The 18,066-nt window shown below is 46.9% G+C and overlaps 1 protein-coding gene across 8 annotated transcripts in view; it reads right to left on the reverse strand.

Moving 5' to 3' along the window:
- The window catches only part of DNPEP (aspartyl aminopeptidase), a 1,185,204-nt gene that overhangs the window by 83,391 nt on the left and 1,083,747 nt on the right, over positions 1 to 18,066 (reverse strand). For all 8 annotated transcript variants that reach the window (XM_078679177.1, XM_078679176.1, XM_078679182.1 and 5 more), the window contains one exon: positions 11,786 to 11,953. In XM_078679177.1, coding sequence (XP_078535303.1) covers positions 11,786 to 11,953 — 168 coding nt within the window. The remainder of the gene's footprint in view (positions 1 to 11,785; positions 11,954 to 18,066) is intronic.

The raw sequence follows: 18,066 nt of genomic DNA on the forward strand, positions 1-18,066 counted from the left end.
CGTCGAAGACGTTTGGGTGACTAGTGGAGTCGAGCGGTGTCTTGATGCTCTCGACGGCGATCGATCACGTCGAGCAGGACTCGAATGAGAACCTAGACGTCGATCCAGAGACTTCGACGTCGATCGCCCTCGACTTCGATCAGATGGAGATGCTCCATGACGTCGTATCGACGACGACTCTTGACATCGTGACGACGATGACCTTCCTCGACGTCGCGTCGACGGCGACCTTTCCTGGCGTCGCCTCGGCGTCGACCTCCTTGACGTCGAAGGATGGGATCTGGCAGTCCCTCTCGACGGCGGCCCGCTAGTCAGCGGCGAACTAGATGCCGTCCTAGCTCTCGACACCGATCCCCTCCGGGGCGTCGGAGAGTGTCTCGACGTCGATGGAAGCCTCGACGTCGACGGAGACTTAGATGTAGTAGCAGCCATGTATGGCGCCTCGACGCCGACTTACTTGACTGCGGCGGAGATCTTCGACGTCGTGAAGATGATCTGGGCCTTTTCGACGGCGACCTCGACGGAGTTCTTCGACCTTCATTACTCTTTCCGGGAACAGGAGAAGTGGAATGACGCCGTTTTTGGCCGTGCTTGCTTGTAGGAGAAGATCTAGGGACTGTGGAAGCACCCACCTGGTGACTTTTGTCCATCTCCTGCATGGCATGAAGTTGAATCTTCTCCCTGTCGCGAAGAGTCCGACTTTTTAATTTTTTACAGTGATGGCACTGATCAGGAATGTGTGTAGATGGAAGGCACACAATACACACAGAATGTGGGTCAGTCAGAGCCATCTTTTTGTCACAAGAAGGACATTTCCGAAACAGAGCAGGCATTCTGACAGGAAATTCTTGTGGGTTACCACAGAAAAATAAATCAGAAGCCTTATTTATTCAAAAAAGTGTCGAAATCTAAGAGAAAATTCTCTCAAAAACACAATTTCAGTTGAAAACTGAAGAGCTCAAGCTCCAGGATCCTCAAAGAAGGAGCCGGAAAAAAGAACTGACCCAACTGTCACCTGTGGTGCATCATGGGAGCAGGGGGTTGCCTCCAGGTCTTAAAGGCACGGTACCCCTACTCTTAAAGGCAAGGCAAGGTGTCAGTTTTCTTTGTTTGCTTTATACTCTACTGCAGCCTACTGGCAAATGCCTGCAATTACAGGTTTTTCCTATGGCAATAAAGCATTGCTGTATACAAATGTTTTCTGCTCTCTTTCTTCCTTAGGGGTTTGGAAGAGTACTACTGTATGTATGCTAATTTATGTAATTTTGCGGCAATTTTGCCAGTTAGGAAATGTTTTAGGCTGCAAATATATGTTTTCACATATATATATACATATATATTTACATGTATTTTCTATATGTATTTTCTATATGCTCCGGGATCCCGCACATGGACGGGGATTACTCATAGATTATGACTATTGATGAGTATCCCCTGGATGAGAACCACGGTTGCCGTTGGGCCATAGAGGGTAGTGTTCTTAGCTGTGCCTGTTAGCCCTGAGATAACACCACAGCAGCATAATCAGCCTGTTCATTCGGATTTCAGGCTCATCTAGGGGGAGAATAACCCAGCTGTTAACGGTGGTGAGTTTCCCCGTCCAGTAGTATTTCTGAATATCAGGCAGGGCTATCCCCTCATCATTCCACCCCATGGTGAGTATATGTAGCAGAACTCTTGCCGGGCCCCTGTCCCAGAGCAGTGTCCTAAGATCCCCTCCAATGGCTTGAAAGTATGAGGCATGCACCGGATACGGTGTGCTCTGTAGAATAGAGAGGAAACGGGGTGGGGACATCATTTTAAAAAGAGCGTCTCTGCAGGAAGTGATAGGGGTGGGGACCTTTCAACAACGAACATCTGGCCTCAGTCTGGCCACCAGCGGTGAGAGATTTTTACTGAAAAACAAGTCTGGATCTGTAGTAAGTCAAGGTTGTGAAACCCTTCTGTGACTCCTGTCGCCTCACAGTCATGGGGCAATCGTAATGCCCGCCCTGCAAGAGATAAATTAAAGGTTTTCTCCAATTAATGATATAGCTCGCATAGCGGACAAGATTAGTTATGATCTGCATTAACCTATTCAGTGTACTGACGGCGTCTGTCACATATAGCAGAATCTGATGACCTCACAGTGATCATCCCAGTGCAGACCGACGGGTCTTGTCTGATCCAAGCTGCCAGGGGCTCCAGTATCAGGGCAAAAATCAGCTGCGGCAAGGGACTACCCTGACGGGTGCCACGCTGAAGGGTTCAGAGGGTTGGTCAGGAGTGAGGTACACTGGTAGATTTTTATGTAGCCGAGTCAGTGGGACAGTAGAGGGCGTTGCTGGCTGAAGAGATGCATGGGCAGTGCCCTGGACAGACCATAACTGGACACGCAGAGAGTGCTCGGTCTGGAGAGAGACGGGGACACTCACAGGACAGGAACCATGACAGTGTCAATGCTGTACTGATCAGAAACCAGGTGCATTATTAGTGCTTCAAAGTGCTTCTAAGCTCCCAATTATCACTCAGGCTAAACTATTTTCCTAAGACCACAGTAAGGGCTTTGAAGAGCTTCTTTTAACTTCTTCTCAGTTCCTCATGTCTCATGTTTAAGACTCTCTGGTCCATTCGTGACAGTCACTTAGGTATGTAAGTGTCACACTCTGATGAGACGAGTGTCAAACAATGGTAGATGTACCCCACTTTTTAAATCTCTAAAGGGGGTTCGGCAAGGCTGCATTTTAGCCCCCACGCTCTTCACCATCTATATCAATGGCCTGGGGGCATACCTGCGAGACCAGGACGCGGACGTGCCACGTGCAGGAGAGGTCCATATCCCGGCACTCCTGTACGCGGATGACGCCGTGTTGATTGCCCGTACTGGCGTAGGTTTGCAGCGCCTCTGGGACGCCTTTGGCTCCTTTATGGATAATTTGGATCTTAAGGTCAATGTTTCCAAATCAAACACGATGGTTATGGGGCGTGAGCGTTTCAAAAAAAGACATAAATTATTCTTCTGCAGAGGGGTCCCGGTGGCCAAGGTAACCACATTTCCCTATTTGGGCGTAATGTTTGACCAGAATGGAACATGGGGGCCACAGATAAGAGCAAAGAGGCTGGCGGTTATTAGATCTTCCTCCGTGCTCTTGGGTTTTGCGGGCAAGTTGGGAGCCAGGCCCATGGAAGCCCTTTTAAAAATCTACAAGAGTAAGCCTGTGGCTATTGCACTATATGGAGCCCCTTTGTGGGGGTACGTAAATCTTGACCCCATCCAAAGGGCAGAAAATAGATTTATAAGATCTCTTCTCTCCATTCTCCAGTCAACCCCGACTTATTCCATTCATAGAGAGGTGGGTTTACCCTACCTGTCAGATTTATTGAGTTTAGCACCCCTGACCTTCTGGTTGAAAATGTGGCTGAATGAAGATCTTCCTTTGAACCACATAATATTGAAGGATGTCTTATCACTAGATAAACATAGTAGTATCCCATGGCTGGCCTATTTAATTAAAACATTTACTGAATTGGGTCGACCAGAACTCTTCTTTAGCCCAGATAAAATCAGGGCTTTGGACATAGGCCTTATAAAAAAGTCATTTAGGGATATGAAGGATGTGGCCCGCGAGGAAGTTGAACTGCAGAAGCCAGCAGTTAGGGCACACAACCTCTTGGTAAGTGTACCCTCGCTCGCACCTTACCTCACTTTTGTCACAGTCCCTTATCACAGGTTTTTACTAACTAAATTCAGGTTTAACCTGTTACATTTTTATTTAGGTTCTTTTAATTCTTGGCAGAAGCCAGACTTAGCCCCCCCATGCAGCTGTGACCATTTTTCTGTGCAGGATACAATGCATTTTGTCATGTTTTGTAGCTTGTTCCATGAGCAGAGAAAAAAATATTTGCTCCCCATTCTGAAAGAAGCAGGTTTTACTCAGGTGCGCCCGGCACTGCTCTATTTACAGCTCCTGACAAATCCCCGCACAACTTTCTGTATAGCTAACTTTTTAGTGGCAGCTGCGAGGGTAAAAAAGGGGGGCCAAATTTCGCCTTAAATACTTTTTTTAAAGTTGCTATGTTTTTCTTTTGATATGTAATATAAATGTATTCTCTATTTAATTTTGTATATAGTATTTATAATATGCATCTAGAATGATGTTTTTTAGATAATTGTAGGGTCATGCATGTATGTATCCCTTTTCATGGTCTTATTGTTTTGTTTCTTTGTATGACTTGTAATAAGTCGAATAAAGATATTCTGACTGACTGACTGATATAGCTCGCATAGCGGACAAGATTAGTTATGATCTGCATTAACCTATTCAGTGTACTGACGGCGTCTGTCACATATAGCAGAATCTGATGACCTCACAGTGATCATCCCAGTGCAGACCGACGGGTCTTGTCTGATCCAAGCTGCCAGGGGCTCCAGTATCAGGGCAAAAATCAGCTGCGGCAAGGGACTACCCTGACGGGTGCCACGCTGAAGGGTTCAGAGGGTTGGTCAGGAGTGAGGTACACTGGTAGATTTTTATGTAGCCGAGTCAGTGGGACAGCTGAGGGCGTAGCTGGCTGAAGAGATGCATGGGCAGTGCCCTGGACAGACCATAACTGGACACGCAGAGAGTGCTCGGTCTGGAGAGAGACGGGGACACTCACAGGACAGGAACCATGACAGTGTCAATGCTGTACTGATCAGAAACCAGGTGCATTATTAGTGCTTCAAAGCGCTTCTAAGCTCCCAATTATCACTCAGGCTAAACTATTTTCCTAAGACCACAGTAAGGGCTTTGAAGAGCTTCTTTTAACTTCTTCTCACTTCCTCATGTCTCATGTTTAAGACTCTCTGGTCCATTCGTGACAGTCACTTAGGTATGTAAGTGTCACACTCTGATGAGAAACTTTCCAGTTTGTAAGAAAGTGCTGAGTCCAGCAGTCACAGTGTCCCTCAGATGTCTCATTCTCTAGGTCATTCCCAGGGTCTGAGAGTGCCCACTTCCAAGGAAAAGCTGGCTTTCCAACAGAGATTTGGGATTCATACAACAAAGTGAAGAGACTATGAGAAAGAAACAGTGGCAAAGATAAAGCGTGTGAGAGAGGAATAAAAAGACATTAAGAAGAGGTAGTTTCTTACCTATAACTCCAGTTCTGTAGTAGGGGTATCTCTGTTATAGTCATAATCATGTGAATAGTCCCACCCATGTGCGTGGACCCCGGAACAATCAAAATAGTCTCTTAAGTCCTCTTCTGCAGTCCTGCATAGACACTTAAGAGAAATTCGAAGACAAATAATGCAGCCTGAAATTAACAAGGCTGCGCTGGCCAGTACTTCATCCTGAAGTGAAAAAGGAAAGCCAGATAACACTGAAATTTAAACATTTTGCTAAGTTTCACACATATAGAAACTCCCCTTCAAAAAAATCTTTTGTTATGATAGAGAGCAAGGGTTGGACAGACAAGCCCCATAGGCTGCCATTATGTGGCTGTAAATGGATACCATGCCTTTAAGGAACCCTCCAGAGACCCTCAGTATCCCATCCAAAGGCTAGTTACTTTCAGTTCTTTTTGAAGGTGTATAAAGCCAGGCCTGTAGCATTCAGGATATTATCGTTTCATCCACCTGGGAGGAGGGCGGGCGCTTAGGACTATCACAGAGATACCCCTACTACAGAACTGGAGTTACAGGTAAGAAACTACTCCTTCTTTAGTAGGGGATCTCTGTGTATGGTCATAATCATGTGAATAGAATGGCAAGCCCATCCCAAATAACCAAACCCAGCGGTGGAAGAAACAGACAGAACCACTACTATTCAAATACATTTCTCAGCAAAGCCTGCCCAACCTGAGCATCTGCTCTGGCATCAGAGTCCAGGCAGTAATGTTTAGCAAAGGTATGAACCGACTTCCAAGTGGCAGCCCTACAGATGTCTGCAATGGGGACATTGCGCAGCAAAGCCGCTGTGGCAGCTTTACCTCTGGTAGTTTGTGCCCTAGGCTTACTAACTAGAGTCTAGTTAGCTTTCTGGTAACACAGTTGAATACAGGACACAATCCACCTAGAGATGGACTGTTTAGAGGTAGCAAGACCAGTCCTGACCGATCCATAATTAAAAAATAATTGATCCGATCTACGAATATCCTTAGTCTTATTGAAGTAGAATAGAGGGAATGAAGGGACCTCTCCACCAGAGAGGAAGGATGCTGAAAAAACGTGGGCAAAGTGATTGTTTTATTCACATGAAATCTGACACCACCTTAGGAAGAAACTTTGGGTGAGTTCTCATGACAACCTTAGATGCATGAAACACAGTATACGGCTCTTGACAACAGAGAGCCTGGCTCTCACTCACCCTGCGAGCCGATGTTATAGCCACAAGGAAAGTTGCCTTCCGGGATAGATGCTGTAAAGAAGCCTTATGAATAGGCTCAACAGGCTCCCTCATTAGTCTAGACAGCACAACATTAAGCTCCCACGGAGGTGAAGGATGCCTAATGGGAGGAAACACCTTCTTCAAACCTGCCAGAAAATCTTTGATGACTGGGATTTGGAAAAAGGATGTTTGTGAAGGACATTTCCTATACGCAGTTAATGCTGCGAGGTGAACCTTAATGGAATGAAAATTAAGGCCAGATTGAGCCAAATGCAGTAAGTATGGGAGGATGACATCCTCCTTGCAGGATGTAGGGTCTGCACCCTTAGACGTGCACCAAATGCAGGATCTCTTCCATTTGTATGCATAGGAAATCCTTGTAGATGGTCATTTTGCTTCTTTTAATATCTTCATGCAGTTCTGAGGAAAATTTAAATTTCCATACTGCACTAGCTCAGGAGCCATGCTGCCAAATTCAACGATGAGAGGTTGGGATGCACCATCTGCCCTCCGAACTTCGTGAGAAGGTCCGGCCGACACGGAAGTCAAAGATGTGGCAGGAGAGACCGATGTAGGAGGTCGGGGAACCACCACTGACAAGGCCATTCCGGAGCAAGGAGGATCATCCTGGCCCAGGACTGGGACAGCTTGATCAACACTTTCGGGATCAGGGGAATGGGTGGAAAAGCATAGAGAAAGCTGTTCGACCAGTTGATCCACAGTGCATTCCCCAGCGTCCCCGGTTGGTAAAACCTGGAGGCGAAGTCTCGGCATTTGCTGTTTTCTGCGGTGGCAAACAGATCGATTTCGGGAGTGCCCCATCTTGCGAAGATGTCTCTTAACACTTCATCGTTTAAGACGCACTCGTGATTTTCTTGAACTAGCCTGCCGTGATCGTCTGCCTGAGCATTCTGTACACCTGGCAGATAAGTCGCCGTGATCGTCAAGCCCCGGGCCAGGAGCAACTTCCAGATCGTCTGCGCCTCCTGAGACAGTGTGCGCGATCTTGAGCCCCCTTGCTTGTTGAGGTAATACGTTGTTGTTGTGTTGTCAGTCTATACAAGCAGGGAACTGGTCCGATACAATGGCTGGAAGGTTTTCAGCGCCAAGGGAACTGCTTGGAGTTCCAGAAAGTTGATGTGATATGTGGACTCTGTCTGGGATCACGTCCCTTGTATCTGAAGGTGGTCTGAATGTGCTCCCCAGCCGTGGAGAGACGCATCTGTCACAATGATCTGAGTCGGTATCTCTTTGTGGAACGGAATCCCTCTGAGGAGATTGTGAGGTGAACACCACCACTTCAGGGACTGGACAGCGTGTTGCAAGTTTGATCCTGTCCTCCCAGCTCCCTCGTTTCTGGTCCCACTGATCCTCGAGACATTCCTGCAGCGGCCTCATGTGGAGGCGTGTATGTGGAGTGAGAAAGATACAAGAAGCCATCGAAACCAGGAGAGAGGACACCGTCCTCACCGTCGCAGAGGGAACGGACATGAGAGCCCAAGCCTTCAGAAGGATGGATAAGCGTCGCTCCTCCAAAGGACACGCGCTTGCCTTGAGTGTATCGATGGAGGCTCCCAGGTACTGCAGACACTGAACAGGAGTCGGGACAGACTTTGACATGAAGACCCAATTGGTTCAAAAGAATCGCCGTCCTGTTGAAATGTAGCTGCGCTTCCTGAAACGTGGCGGCTTTGATAAGCCAGTCATCCAGGTACTGATAAATGAACACCTTGTTCTTCCTCAGGTGCGCTGCAACCACCGCCATGCACTTTGAAAAAGTCCTGGGCACAGACTTCAGGCCGAATGGAAGTACTGTATATTGGTAGTGATTGGTGCCGACTTGGAACCGCAGGAACTTCCGATGCTTCTTTGCAATGGGTACATGGAAGTACGCGTCTTGCAGATCTATGGCGTATAGCTACTCCCCTTGATGCAGCTGAGGATAAATGTGGTGCAGGGACAGCATTTGGAACTTTTCTCTGCAAATCCATTTGTTTGCTTTTCGCAAATCGAGAATAGATCTGAATTCGTTTTTGTCCTTTTTGCGCACAAGAAAGAACCTGGATTATAGACCTTTTCCCCTTTGAGGAGGAGGAACCAGTTCTATCGCCCTTTTCCTTAACAGGGTATCGGCCTCCACTTGAAGTTTGCGCAACAGGTATTGCGATCAAACTGGTGGAATAGATGGAGGAGGGCTGATGAAACGTAGACAGTATCCATTGCGAACAATATTCAGCACCCAATTGTCCCAAGTTATTTTTCTCCACTCTGCCAGGTAATTTTTAATGCTTCCCCCCACCGGAGTGGGTAACAGAAGAGGAGGAAGTCGTCCCTCGGGGCTTAGAACCAGCGGGGGCTGTGTTACCCGATGTGGACTGCTGGTTGCCCCAGCCTCACTGATGTCTCTGAAAGGGCTTCCGCTGAAACTGCTGTTGCTGTCCAGCCGGTCGACCCTGTCTGCGTTGGAACCGTTGGGAAGAGTAGCGCCGTTGGTAGGGGCGGAAACTCTTACGCTGTACCTTAGGCTTCTCCAAGTCAACAGCCTTGAGGGTCTCAATCTCCGCTTTCATATGAGCCATTTCTTCGTCCGCATAGGAACCAAAGCGGGTGGAACCCGAGAATGGCAGGTTAGAGATCCGTTGCTGGACCTCCGGTTTCAGGGAAGTGAGACGCAACCATGAATGGCGCCGCAGAGTCACACCATTGCAATATCCATGGCTGCCAGGAGAGAGGTGTCCGCAGCCGCACTGAAGATCTGATTAGAGACCATCAGACCCTCATTGAGAACCTCCTGAAAGTCCTCACGCTTGTCTCAAGGCAGGAGTTCCACGAACTGTTGAAGAGACTTCCACAAGGAGCGGTCATACCGGCCCAAGAGGGCAGTCGAGCTCGCTGCCTTCATTGAAGTGGCTGCAGTGCTGGTGACTTTTCTCCCCGCAGATTCAAGTCTATGGCTTTCTTTGTCCGGTGGAACTGTGGTCGAAGGGGCTGTAGCGTGCTGCTTCTTCGCCGCCACCACTATGACTGAATCCAGAGGGGGATCCACCCGAAGGAATGCAGGGTCCGAGTCCGGGGGTCTGTATTTGTTTTGAAGTCTCGAGGGTGCCGACTTCCCTGAGGCAGGCGTCAGGAACAACGATATTGCCGGTTCCTCCAAACCGAGTACCAAAGGAAGCAGAGGACGAGCGATTTGCTTCAGCTGTAGTGTCTCAAAGTTCACAGACGTGGTAGGGGCAGGCACGGACAGTGCAATGCCCAGTTTCGCCGCTCCCCTTATCAGAACCTCCTGAACCGTGGTAATGTCATCGACAGGTGACACCCTCAGAGGTGGGAAATCCAACAAGGTCCGCGAGTATCTTCCTCCACTAGAGGACTCCGTGTCCCTAGTAAACCTGGAACGTGACCACTCATGACGATGACGAGATCTGGTAGAAGACCGGTGCCGGCTGCGAGAGCGATGTCTCGGCTGGGATCGAGATCTTGGCCTTCTGGCCACCGCCGGGATCACCGGCACAGGTGGAGCCACCGGCGGCCGAGGAAGCGGCTGAGGTGGAGGAGGCGGTGGTGGAGGAGGTGGTGGCAGAGGAGTCAGTGAGCGTGGAGGAGGAGGATGAGGAGTAAGCATAGTAGGTCGCAGCCGAGACTGACGAGGAGCCACAGGTTGAGCTGGTCCGGTGACCTGGTTGGAGAATAGGTCCTGGAATACTCTGAGTCCGAGGTATGAATCACCCTCCTCCGCTTGCGGGCAGGCGTCGAAGAGAAAGCTCTGGAAGCAGTGCCCTTTGATGGCAAACGTCGATGCCGTTGTGACCTTGAACTCTGACGTGGAGATGCTGACCACAGAGGGTGACATGCTTCTCGATGACTAGCTCAGATGGCTTCTGGACGTCGACTTTCTTCTCGACGTCGACTTTCTTCTCGACGTCGACTTTCTTCTCGACGTCGACTTTCTTCTCGACGTCGACTTTCTTCTCGACGTCGACTTTCTTCTCGACGTCGACTTTCTTCTCGACGTCGACTTTTCTCTTGCCGGCATCGATCTTCTCGTCGATGGCGAACGGCGGTGTCGCCTCGACGGCGGTCTCCTAGACTCAGATTGACGCTGTCTGTGATGTCCGAGGTCTCGACGTCCTTCCCCTCGACGTTGATCTTCGACGTGGTTTAGACCCAGAGCCCTGGGTGGACGGGGAGCATATAGTCGTCAAACCTGGTTTCGACGTCGTCGCCCTCAACGTCAACCTGGACCGGCATGGTTTCTGAGCCTTCTTTCAACTGAGGAGCCCCCCAGAGGCCGACGCATGGGTTGTGGAAGAGGAAAGGCTATCTCCATGCCCATATGTCCCACCTGCAGCCTGTTGTCTTCCTTTCTCCAGGCCTTGAAGACGAATCTTCTCCCTGTCACGCAGGGTCCTCCTGGAGAATGACTTGCAGATGAGACATGAGTCAGGAACATGAGATGAAGGAAAACAGAGAATACAAACCCTGTGAGAGTCCGACTTGGCCTTCTTCCTGCCACATTCTGGGCACTTGTCAAATAAGGATGGAATTTTGACAAGAAAAAAGTGGCAGAACTGCCCCAAAAAGACAGCAAAAGGAAGGTAAAGGCCTCAGACAGAGTAAAATACTCAAACTATCAAAAAAGCTCAAAAATCCGAAGATATACCACTAAAGGTAGAGCTCAATGCTCCAGGGTCCTGCTAGCAGGAGCCGGAAAAAAGAACTGAAAGTAACTAGCCTTTGGCTGTGCATCATGGGATACCGAGTGTCTCTGGAGGGTTCCTTAAAGGCACGGTATCCATTTACAGACACATAATGGCAGCCTATGGGGCTTGTCTGTCCAACATTCCTCTCTATCATGACAAAAGATTTTTGTGAAGGTAAGTTTCTATATGTGTAAAACTTAGCAAAATGTTTAAATTTCAGTGTTACCTGGCTATCCTTTTTCACTTCAGGATGAAGTACTGGCCAGCGTAGTCTTGTTAATTTCAGACTGCATTATTTGTCTTTGATTTTCTCTTAAGTGTCTATGCAGGACTGCAGAAGAAGACAACTTAAGAAACTATTTTGATAATTTAGACATGGTTGAGGCATTCCTATAATACCACAATTCTGGTAATCGCATTATGACAACTTATATTGTGATAATAGCTACGGAATTACACCTTGAAATAGTGTATGCATGTATTTCCACTTTTAATCTATTGTGTTTAGCACCAGCGCTTTGTGGAGTCAATGGACACAACTTTCCTGTGCAGAGGAGTTGTAGCACTGATCTATTCGATTCAGATGTTTTCAGACTCTGCTCGAAGAGTGGTCCACACTTACTCTCCACTCCTTTTTCACCCTCAGTCATGAGCACCCCTTGGTAGTGCCACCGAGGGCTGTATACACTCAGAGGCCAGCACATCCCGCCACACTCCCCGCATCCCTCTTACCTGAAAAAGTGAGGTGGTCTGCAGTACCCCGGAAGTGCAGCACATCTCCCGAATGGAGTGCATGGCCAGCTGGGGGCAACCCAAGTCTACGACCCGCAGACCCAGCTTGGAGGCCAGGATGGGCCCAATAGTTGTGCCGCAGGGGGCATCGTTTCGCACCATGAATTCCTGAGAGAAAGAGAGAGCAGGGGTGTCTGTGAGAGTCGGGAGAGTACTGGGAATGAGTGGGAGAGATATGAAATAAGAGATGAGGCAGGAGGAGCATGGAAGCGGGTGTGAAGCAGATAGAGAGAAAGAGAGAGGAAGAGAAACACAGGTACCAAGAAAGAAGCATCTGCAAAGTAGGAAGAGAGTAGGTGAGTCCGAGAAGGACGTAAAATAGCAAACAAAAAATGTAGGAGAGAGGAGCAGTATTGTTATGAAAAGAGACAGTGCAAGAAAATTAAATGAGATCCAGGATACACACAGCAGTAGTGTCAGAGAGGGGAGATCATGAGAAGGAGAGAGAGAAAACTGTGAAGAAAGGGTCACAAAGTGACAGAGACAAATGGCGGGAGAGTGAAAAAGTCATAAATCGGAAGACGAAGACCAAAGGCATGTCAGATGCAGGTAAGAGGGATGGAGGCACCATTGGAGAATGGAGGGAGCTACAGAAAGACAAGGGGAGCGTGAACCCCTGATTCGTCTTTGATATCTCCATCTCAGTGTGGAGGCATCAAGAGAAGGAGTGCTTGAGGATGAGGAGGGAAGTTCAACAATGAATGCTGAGAAGAGTATGGGAAATGACGGTGGAGGAAGAGACAATGGAGGAAAACATGCTGTACAGCACTAAATACACTCCCTCGTAGCCTATCCATTCTTTATATTAGAACATTGTTCATTCAAAGTATATAAAGCATTAATTACAACAGTGACACATAATATTGAAATTTTCCATGACTTTTATTTAATCATAACTTCATTTCTTTTATCATTTAAATGTTCTTAATTCTTTTTATATATATAGGTTTTCTTCATAAGAAACAAATTACACAAAATTCATAGAAAGTTTTCATAATCATTAAATACCATTCTTCTGTACATAAATCTTATTTGAGAGAAATACAAAAGAACACCACCACCTCTGGATTAACTTCAATAAATACAGCCATACCACAACCATTCAAACACATACATCATCATACAAACCTTCATACAACCAGCATATGTACACAGTAGAGGTTATGTGTAACAAGAGAAACCTCTGCGACAAGATAGATTTTAAATTCAGAGCACGAGGCTCAGCACAGGGTCGACGCGCGTTTCGGTGGAGTAAAAAAGATTAGACCAGCTTCCTCAGGACCTTTCCAGATACCCATATCAAACTCACAGCTACCAGGGGACAGTGACAGTTTAGAAAAAGATTTTGGGTGAATAGTCAGTTAATAACTATTATTGTCATCTCTAGTTCCATAAACAGAATCCTCTCAAATGTTCAATGGGGGTGGACTTCTGTAATCCGAAAATAATCTCCTCAATCGAAAAAGTTTTTTTCATGTTCCTTAACTCAGTCCCATTTGTCCAATCATAAAAAAGGGGGCCAAAACTCACCCTCAACACTTATAAAGAGGAAATATGATAGCCAGTCTTCTTTGTTCATATGCGTAGTCACTAATGTTCTAGCTTATGTTCAGGTACTTTATCAATTCATCTAAGACGAAGCTTTAAATAGGCTCCCAAGTCTCTCAACATATTGGACAAGCACTCTCCGCTTGATGTCGGCTCATAGAAAAACATGCTGCACTCCGTCGTCTTGATCCAGACAGTCATGAGCTCCACATTACCGAATGTCTGTCCCATCTGAGTAATGCTTCTGGACATTAACGTGGCTACAGCACCCTTTGGACAGTGTTTGGGTCAATATACCTCTTAAGAGACATCTCACATTCCAGGCTGGAGTAGAACATTTGGCTTGTGGGAAAGATAAACCCGTCACCTGCCTCAGAGACTAGTGACTTGAGTTGTAGTCAATCGGGCTCTTGTACAATTGTGGAATATACCGTGACGAGCCTTACCGGGGAATTCAGAAGTCTGGTCTCGCGAGCCCCTCCAAGATCCTTAACTAAGCAAGAAGGGCTGAGAGCAACCTGTGCACAGATTATGTATCCACCAGAATTGTTACAAAAAGCTGGTAACCTTTTCTTCTGATGGACACGTCTTCCTGAAGACTCCTCTCCTATGAATGAGTCCCAAAGCAACACCTATTGTAAGCAGGACATACTGCCAGTCAACCAAGAAAATCACGCAGCTCAGCGATGACAAAGTATCCATCTTGTGAGCTTGTTTAGTTGAAGTATACAAGAATGACTATGTGGCTATCCAGCAGATGTCAGCTATCAGGACGACTTTAGTGAGAATCGTGGAAGCAGCCCTAATGGAGAGAGTTATAAGAATAAAGGCCAGCAAGGGATTTTGTTCTATTGTTATTTATCAGCGTAATTAGAACCTGTTGTGAAAATCAGGAATCGTAAAACTGTTCTTAGTCAGTAGCTGTGATGAATTGTTCAGACAAATGGTCACAGTAAAAAAATGCGAAAACCAGGATTTTATATTGTCTGAAGATTATTATTTGTTTTCAAGACAAAAAATATATATTTTTATAAAAAAGAAAAAAACATTTTTATAAAATAGGGTACATACAGAAGTGATAAATTAGATATTCAAGGTGTAGGTTATTTTTTCCTTTGATATATCTAAAGAAAAGTCCAGACTGCTAAACACAAGACAACATAATGATTTCAACTACAAAGAAGAAAATCAAAATTGATACAATGGGTTACACGCAGAATTGGACTGAATAGTCGACGTTTCGGTCTTGTAGGGAGTTTTTCATAAGACCATCATCAGGACAAAGAATTTCTACAAACAGTAGATGGATGACCCTCTGTGTAGGGTCCCATTGAGGAACAATAAACAGAATAGTAGGGAACAAATTAACAACTTAGCTATCTTTGGTAAGTCTCTTTCTAGTGGACAGGAACTAAAGATTCCTCACTTTTAGAATACTCCTAGGTACCAGACTGAATCCACAGAATTTTCCCAGAAATATTCCCATACACTGATAGGTGGGTAGGCTCCCGGGGTGACACCATAAAGCTTTGCAAGTGACGAACCGGACGTAAGCACCACCTCTGCACACTGACGTCTGTGCCCTCTGAAGATGATCTGGAGCTCTGCTCTCAACGTTACCAGTTGTTAGAAGACTTCAAAGTTAAGCTCAGACAGGATACAAGGAAAGATGTTGACCAGAAAACAACAGGATTCAAGCCATGCTGTGTCTTGGTCACTGACCCAAACAACGTGCGCGCTCTGGTGCGAGGGAGCCAGCACACTGCTGGTGATGCTGCTTGACTTGAGCCAGTAGCCCCAAGGATCATGCTGTGGCTGGACGCTCCTTAAATCATTCTAGCCCTGAATCTGCTCTCCCTTCAAACAACCTGGACCCAAGGAAGGGCTTATGTATTAGGGACACTCACGTCTCCCGACAACCCGGCTAACCTTATCCAGACATTCCTTCCGAGCACAAAACTGGTGATATCGGCTCTATCTCTGCAGGCTGTAGAGTCCAAGGCGACGCGCAGTACAGCACATACTATGCTGAGTCTTGACCCTCCTGTATTTTTTTGGGCCAATGAGGTCCTGAGGTCTTCGGAGACTGTTGGCAATAACTTGTCCATATCCCATCAAGCAGGAGTCTACCAATCCAAAAGGTACACTGCATTGAGAGAACTGAGGGCCAAGCTGGTCAAAGCTAATATTTTCTTTCCAGTCCTGGGATTTGTAGGAAAAGAAGTCCGCTTCACCTTACCTGTGGATGCCTGAACATCCAGACTTTCAAGTGTAGGGTGCTTAGTCAAAAAAGCTGGGGGAGCTATGTCGCCTCACCATTGGTTGACTGAACGGGGCCCAGAGCATGCCTTAGCCCAGTAAACCATCACAGTGTCAGCAGTAAGGGATTTATTGAATGGCAAAGCGGCTTCAGATGAAGTATGCCTGGCTGGAGAGGTTCCGTTAGCAAATTCACCTTATGTTCCAATAGTGGTCGTTTGTAAGTCCCAAGCTTCAGCTGTCCCCAGCGTCACAGAAGCACTTTACTCTGTCAGTGCCCAAGCGGTGAGTCTATCTCAGCCTCAGGGACTGTGTCCAGCCCTTTGGCATTATTTAAGTTTAAATACAGTCCATCATCAGTATAATGCGAAGGGAGGAAATTCTCCTCCTCGTCATCCTCAGAATCATGAGGGACATTGGGCATTTTCTGAACCACTTAAGTATCTAATCCAAAGAGACCATCCCGCCTCTGGTAGTACTGGCACTGAGGCAGAGGCCTACATGATGTACTTTTTCTTTTTAACGCCTTTGGAATTTGTAGCACGACACAGGGCTGGAGTGGATCAACGCCAGCTTCCTGTTGGGGACAGATGTTGGATCTGAATCTTGGGCTGGCGCCGGTGGAGTTGGTATCCGCATGGGCACAGAATAAACTGGTGTGGACTATTAGGCCATGTGGAACTGTAAAGCAGCATCAGAACGGGCACAAAACCAGGTCTCAGGAGGTTGGTCGCAATCAGGGGGACCCACTAGCAAAAGTCTGTCTGTCGGACATTGCGATTCCATGAGGCTCAAAGGTGTGCCAGAGAGGAATGCAAATGTCTGCAGAGTCAATGTCGGTCCAGGGAATTCAGCACGGGCCGGGACTAGTCGTGGGACCAGGTCAGATTAGGGCAACATCGAAGGGGGAGGAGGGGGGGGATCAATAGCTTGACACTGTTACAATTTCTCCACAGACTTCAAGTGGTAAATTGAGGTCGAGTCCCTCTTGACTTTCTTATGCTCATGACTTTGAAGCAAACTACCACGAGCAAATTATGTTCGGGTCTGTGATTGACCTCTGCTTCCTGCAGTGCCAGCACAATTTGAATTCTGTTGACATATCCCCTAACACACTGTTGTGGTAAAAATTTGAAGAATTGGAAGAAGAAGAAATTTGAGAGCTCACAGCCTGGCGAGGAAAGAAAGGAACTGATGCCCACGTACAGGGGTGGGGCTTATATGTGGATCTGCTCTCATTTTCAAGGCGATAGAGTCACCTCAGAGCCATGTGGTGCCTCTACCGGCACACAAGAGCCTTGCTGAAAATCAGTGGTAGGGATTTGATTTGAGGGAGAGAGCAGTTAAAGATAAGATGTAAGACATGAACCAAGATATCAAGATGTCTGAGATAAAAGCGGCCAAGAGGCGTGGACTCCCCCTTTATCATCGGGTACAAAGGCCCTAGCAGTGGGGTTGCCGCAGAGCCCTGCCTTGACCCCTACAATTTTCAATATCTAATTGACCCCTTTGGCACAGCTTGTAGAATAATTTGGAGCAAAAATGATCTCATCCACCGATGAAACACAGCTGCTTGTCTCCTTCAAAAAAGGTAAAGAGATCAACTTAAGCCTTATCAAATCATGTCTAGGCGCAGTTTTCAATTGGATGCGGCAGAATGAACTTACGTGTAATGGAGACAAGATGCAAGTCCTCTTTTTTTGTCTGACTTCTCCTTTGGATTGCTCCAAGTGCTGACCTGAGCATGCTTCCCCTTTAGCCACACTAGTGGTAAAAAATGTGGGGTTTAAGCTCGACAATCAGCTTTCCTTTCAGCCCCAAGTTGTGGCATTGGTGGACACATTTTTTTAGCTTCTCCGCACAGTATATACATGTTTTCATTTTATTCCCTTACATGCTAGGAAAACGGTGGTTCAGGCCTTAATCACTTCTAGGTTGTATTGTGCCAATGCTCTCATTCTGGGCCTGCCAGGCCAGCTGACCAAAAGGCTCCAGGTAGTTCAAAATGCAGCTGCACGACTTCTTAAGCTACCTCTTAAAACTGCAATATCTCCTTATTTACATCCTCTACATTGACTTACACTCAAGAAAGAATCCTGTTGAAGGCGATTGTCTTCACTCAGACGCTTACATCATATAGCCCCTCAAGATCTCAAATTTAGAGTAGTTTTACTCTCCCATAAGCGAGCTTCACTCCTCTCAGATGGCTCTGGCAGTGGTGCCAAGGATTAAATGTTCAAGGAAAGGTGGTCTAACTTTCTCTTTTACGGTCCCACTCCTTGGAACAAGCTTCCTCTTGAGTCGCGTCTTGAAGTGTCTGAATTTAGATTTAATAAACCATGAAGTCGTGGCTTTTTGATCCGGTTTAATTCCTTTCCCTATAGTCTCAGCGCCGCGACACTCTTCAGAGCATC

This window comes from Lissotriton helveticus, chromosome 3_1 (assembly GCF_964261635.1).
Source record: "Lissotriton helveticus chromosome 3_1, aLisHel1.1, whole genome shotgun sequence".
Taxonomy (NCBI): Eukaryota; Metazoa; Chordata; class Amphibia; order Caudata; family Salamandridae; genus Lissotriton; species Lissotriton helveticus.